Source organism: Budorcas taxicolor, chromosome X (genome assembly GCF_023091745.1).
Source record: "Budorcas taxicolor isolate Tak-1 chromosome X, Takin1.1, whole genome shotgun sequence".
Taxonomy (NCBI): domain Eukaryota; kingdom Metazoa; phylum Chordata; class Mammalia; order Artiodactyla; family Bovidae; genus Budorcas; species Budorcas taxicolor.
The window spans coordinates 109028739-109034943 of NC_068935.1; the positions used below are offsets into that span (position 1 = coordinate 109028739).

Sequence of the window (6205 nt, forward strand, 5' to 3'; positions counted from 1 at the left end):
TCGAGGCATTGCACACACTTGTTTTTAGTTCCGGTTGACTCGGAAGTGCGGGACAGAAACTGCTTCTCTGCCGGCGCCTCCGCACCTCACCGAGCAGAGAACCATTTTGCGACTGGGACCCACGTCCACAATTGGGATTTACCTGTGTGCTTTGCAGATTCTGTGCTGCCCCACTCCCAGGTTAGTGTTAAGTGAGACTCCGTACCCCTGCCAGTGAGGCAGACGACGGTGCCTGTTCCCTGGCACCTACTCAGGCTTGCCCACTCAGTGCTTTGGTACTTTGGCAATGGCTGACGCTGCACCACACACGGACTCCCTCAAAAGCATTGTAACCTTTGAGGATGTATTCATCCGCTTTACCAGAGAGGAGTGGGACCTGCTCACTGAGAGTCAGAAACGCCTGTACCATAAGACGATGGTGGACAACTTTGCACTGGTAATGTCAGTGGGACTTGAAAGTTCCAGATATTGTTTGATTTCTCCACCAGAGCCAGAGAGCGCACCCGAGGTTCCTGCCAGGATAGGCATAGCTGCGGCAGTGGAAGAGGTAAGCCAGGAAAGCCCTGGCCCTAGTCCTGGCCATAGTGTGGAGGATAGAGATGACTCTTCTGTTTCTATAAAAATATCAAATGTTCGAAGTCTGCAGGTGGCGCCTTCCATCCAAAACAGCCCCCTATGCGATATGTGTAATCCAGTCTTTGGTGGCGTTTTTCAGCTGGCTGGGCAGCCAGAAACCTCTTCTGAGCAGCAACCATATATGTGTGGATCATGTGGAAGAGCTTTCCCACTCAGTGTAAGCCTTGACGAGATGCAGAGGTGGCAGAGTGGAGGGACAGTCACTAGAAGGGAAAGGGACCAGGCTGCCTCTGTGAATAGCCACGGATGCCATGGGTTAGGGACTGCCTGTACCCATGAGAAGGGTGAGGAAGACATCTCAGCCAGTTCTGGAGTTGTGCAGCACCGTGGCACTCAAGACGGGGAGAATCCGTGCACGAGCGCTGAGTGTAAGGAGACCTTTCCCACTGGACAAAGGGATCACCAATGCAGTGGAAGTGAGGGGGCTTGCGGCCATCAGGAGGGATGTGTCCAGCAGCAGGAAATCTATGTACAAGAAAGGTCTTATGAATGCAATACATGCGGGAGAGTCTTCAACTGCAGAGACACATTTAATAATCACCAGGAAGTCCACCGTAGAGAAAGGTCATGTGAGTGTGATGTATGCGGGAAATCCTTTACACGCAGTTCCTATGTGAAAATACACAAGAGGCTTCATACTGGAATAAGGCCTTTTGTGTGCGATGAATGCGGAAAAACATACATCACTAAGTCCCACCTTACTGTCCACAAGAAAACTCACACCATAGAAAGCCTGAGCAGACGACTGGTTGTAGGAAATGTGTTGCTCATACCGGTCTTGGTTAACGCAAGAGAAGACACACAGGAGCAAGGCCTTGGACATTCAGCAAATGAGGGAGAGCCTAAAGAAGCCTCTCCCACCTCTGACCAGTGAAAGTTTAAGTGAAGAAAGGTCTCACGGTGTAGCAGTTTTGGTGTTCCTTGGTTGTGTTTATTTTTTCTTTTAGCACCAGAACCTTACACTAGAGAGAGGCCTTACGAGAGTGGGGAATGTGCTTTCTCCTTGCTCGACACAGTAGGACGCATAAAAGAAAAACTCTGAAAGTAGCCTTTGTAATGGAACCAACAACCAGAAGTTGAACTTCATACATCCACAGGCGAGACAACATCAATTAGCAGGTATGTGGGAAGTCTTCAGGAGCTAATTTGTATTTTCTAACCTTCCTAGGACCTTCCCTTGGCCTGAGGTATATCATTGCTAGTGTCTGTTGCAGGAACTGCCCCCACGTCTACCAGCAGATAGACTAAAGACCATGTGGCTCCTATGCCAATGTTCTTAGCTGAGTCCAACTGACATTCTCTTTCTCTCCTATTTCCTACAGGAAATCATGAATGATACAAACCCACCGGGGATCCACTTTGCTTACCCGCTGGTGGTTTCAATGTGGGACATGACCCAGCTCCTGTGGAAAAGATCTAGACTCTACTGCAGTTTTCCAAAAGTTTGTGTTTCCCATGGACAGTATTGACTCTACGTGAGCTAGCTGAAATGGATTTCACCAGCCTCAAAATCACCACCTTGGAACTGCCTGCAGCACACATATACGGTTGGTTGGTTTTCTCAAAGAAATGGGAGATCCAGATTTTTATGTTGAACCATCTTATCTCTTAATAGCCTTATTTGTTTGTAATTGAAAGAGAATAAACTGCACTTACTTAAATTGTAAGAACAGTTAAGGTAATGAACACATCATTACCCACAAAAGTTTTCTCATGTTCCTTAATGATCTCTTCCTCTTGTCCCTCCCTAATGCACATGCAACTGTTGATTTGTTTTATTTTATAATTTATTAGTTTGCTTTATCTAGAATTTTATATAAATGTAATCAGTGAGTTTTGATTTTTTCCCCCTACCTTCTATCAGTAACCATAATTGTTTCAAGATTATTTACTGTTTGGGGGACTATCCATATGTTATTCTTTTTTGCTGCTGAGTAATATTTCCCTGTGTGTGAATGTTATACAGTTGTTTATCTGTCAATTATTAACGAGCATTTAGGTCATTTCCAGGTTCTTTCTATTAAAAATAAAGCTTATTTGAAGCAAAAAAAGGAAAAAAGTATTTTTAATGACATCACAGAGGCAGTTTCCTTGCAAAAGAAAGGCAGCTCCTCAAGAACAAACCTCACCACTCTTATTACCTCCATGGTCTCTCTGTCTGTCTGTCTGTCTCTCTCTCTCTCTCACACACACACACACTTTCATACTCGGTCATGTCCAACTGCCACCCCATGGACTGCAGCCCACCAGGCTCCACTGTCCATGAGATTCTCCAGGCAAGAATACTGGAGTAGGTTTCCATTTCCTCTTCCAGGGGATCTTCTCAACACAAGTCTCCTGCATCTCCTGCATTGGCAGGCAGATTCTTTACCACTGTGCCACCTGGGGAGCCCATTGCCTCCACACTGCCTTTGAAAGGTCATGTTCTGTCATGGCACAGGGCAGATACAGAGATGAAATAGCACCCGTATTCAATGCAAGTTCTTGTTGATTTGTATAAGCAAGAAATCAGGAAATATTGGGGAAATGGGTTTTAAGCTTGCTGGACCAGGAGACAAGAACATTCAGTTAAATAAGGTAAAATTTATTAAGGTGGTAATACCTGAGATTTGGCATTTAATGGCAAGGTGAAGCATGGCTGGAAGTGGATCTAATTGCTTCGTAAAGCCTGGATTGAATGGTGGCCTACATAAAAGAATTCAAGTAACTGAGAATTTCCCTGGAATTTTTCTGTACCTCAGAAGTATAGTTCCTGTACATAACATTTCAAAGTTTTGTCCTCTGGCTTCCAAGTAGGTTCAGCCAGTAGGAAGTCCTGTAGGGGGACTGAAGGGCAGGAATCCAGGTTTCTTCTATGCCCTCTATGCTTCATCTGGCTTCTCTAAGAATGTCTGCATCTCCTTTGCTGCAGTAGCCCTTGCAGACAGTTCTGCCATGGTTCTAGCATTTACCAAGTGATCTTGGGCCCTGGAAACGAGTAATACCACCCTAGCTTTGTCCCTCTAGCCTAAGAATAGTAATTGTTTTGTTCTGATACTAATCTGTCTGTGGCCCCACTTCCCCCTAATTTTGGGTTCCCAAGAAAACCATCAACTGAGTAGCCAATTCTCTGAATTAAACTCCCTCACACACAGCACTGGAAAAGGTCAGTTTTCATTCCAATCCCAAAGAAAAGCAATGCCAAATAATGCTCAAACTACCACACAATTTCAGTCATCTCACATGCTAGTAAAGTAATGCTCAAAATTCTCCAAGCCAAGTTTCAGCAATACGTGAACCGTGAACTTCCAGATGTTCAAGCTGGTTTTAGAAAAGGCAGAGGAACCAGAGATCAAATTGCCAACATCTGCTGGATCATGGAAAAAGGAAGAGGGTTCCAGAAAAACATCTATTTCTGCTTTCTTGACTATGCCAAAGCCTTTGACTGTGTGGATCACAATAAACTGGAAAATTCTGAAAGACATGGGAATACCAGGCCACCTGACCTGCCTCTTAAGAAACCTATATGCAGGTCAGGAAGCAACAGAAGTGGACATGGAACAACAGACTGGTTCCAGATAGGAAAAGGAGTATGTCAAGGCTGTATATTGTCACCCTGCTTATTTAACTTATATGCAGAGTACATTATGAAAAACACTGGGCTGGAAGAAGTACAAGCTGGAATCAAGATTACCAGGAGAAATATCAATAACCTCAGATATGCAGATGACACCACCCTTATGGCAGAAAGTGAACAGGAACTAAAGAGCCTCTTCATGAATATGAAAGAAGAGAGTGGAAAATGTTGGCTTAAAGCTCAACACTCAGAAAACGAAGATCATGGCATCTGGTCCCATCACTTCATGAGAAATAGATGGGGAAACAGTGGAAACAGTGTCAGACTTCATCTTGGGGGGCTCCAAAATCACTGCAGATGGTGATTGCAGCCATGAAATTAAAAGACGCTTACTCCTTGGAAGGAAAGTTATGACCAACCGAGGTAGCATATTGAAAAGCAGAGACATTGCTTTGCCAACAAAGGTCTGTCTAGTCAAGGCTATGGTTTTTCCAGTGGTCATGTATGAATGTGACAGTTGGACTGTGAAGAAAGCTGAGCGCCGAAGAATTGATGCTTTTGAACTGTGGTGTTGGAGAAGACTCTCGAGAGTCCCTTGGACTGCAAGGAGATCCAACCAGTCCATTCTAAAGGAGATCAGCCCTGGGATTTCTTTGGAAGGAATGATGCTAAAGCTGAAACTCTGGTACTTTGGCCACCTCATGCGAAGAGTTGACTCATTGGAAAAGACCCTGATGCTGGGAGGGATCGGGGCAGGTGGAGAAGGGGACGACAGAGGATGAGATGGCTGGAACGCATCACTGACTCGATGGACATGAGTCTAAGTGAACTCCGGGAGTTGGTGATGGACAGGGAGGCCTGGCATGCTGTGATTCATGGGGTTGCAAAGAGTCAGACACGACTGAGAGACTGAACTGAACTGAGCTGAACTATTTAAATGCATCTTAAAAGTACTTTTTTCTTAAGTCCTATTCAGTGTGGTTATATTGTTGCATAAACCAGTACTCGAGAAACCAAGCACCACACTCAGAGAGTTGGAGAACTCAGGTTGAATATGCCAGTGGGCCCAGAGGAGTTAACACTCCAAGCTCTGAGACCCCAGCAAAGGAATTACAGAGTTTTTATAGACAGACTGTAGTGGGCAACACTAGTTGTTAATAGGGTGGTTTAAACTAAAGAGTTTCATGCATGCAGTAAGAGCAGAGTAAGATAAGGTGGGGGGGGGTGGGTTGTTGCCTGACCTGGACAGGCATGATTAAGCAGGTTTGCAGGTGCTAGGCAGTTGCAAAAAGCAGGACAAGGGTGAGTGAGATAAACTCCAGTTCCTAATATTGCAAGTCCCCACTTTCTGAGACTACATGACCTATGTGATGTAGACTTTGCAAGGGGTAAGCTGAGTTACAGAGGCAGAAGGAGAAGGAGGTTTTGTAAAATTTTAACTTTTCCTCTTCATTCCCTTCTCTTAATGCTTCTATCACTCCTTGTAGAAAGCATCATCTCATGTTTTTGGTAGGACATTCAGAGCTCCCCATCATTTAGGGGGCTGTATTGAACTATTACCATTTGTAACTTTATGGAATCAATCCAAGAGGTTATGAACTGGGTAATTGCATTGAGAATACAAGGGCCAAATGAGTGCTGCAAAGAACATGAAGAGAGCACCTGTTAAAGGGAGAAGTCATGATGCCCAGCTCCAGATATTGTTCCAATTACCCCAGGAATTAGCTAATTTCTCTCTCCTTTATATTTGTTCCCTTAGCTGTTGGGTCATGTTCCTGACTATTTCTGATTGGTTTAAATAAAAGCAGCATTTTTCATTCAAGAAGAGTCAGAATCTTCCCTTTGCAGCTGTCAGTAGGTTTAGCCCTCAAATATTCTGTAAAACCACCTCAGCCAGGGAGTCTAGTTGGTCCTGTAAGGCCACTAAACATTTGGCCACTGTCTCAATGTCGTCTGTGAAGTCTTTGGATAGTTAGTTATTTCAGTCGCTCAGTCGTGTCCGACTCTTTGCAA

General features: G+C 44.6%; 1 protein-coding gene across 1 annotated transcript; it reads left to right on the forward strand.

Annotated features, from left to right (window-relative positions):
* Positions 1 to 286: 286 nt before the first annotated feature.
* LOC128069614 (zinc finger protein 671-like) lies at positions 287 to 1510 on the forward strand. The gene has a single exon (XM_052662741.1). It carries the CDS (start codon positions 287 to 289, stop codon positions 1508 to 1510), a length of 1224 nt encoding a protein of 407 aa, XP_052518701.1.
* Positions 1511 to 6205: the final 4695 nt, after the last annotated feature.

Coding starts and splice junctions, on each gene's coding strand:
- LOC128069614 (XM_052662741.1), top strand. CDS start 287: ATGGCTGACGCTGCACCACACACGGACTCCCTCAAAAGCATTGTAACC.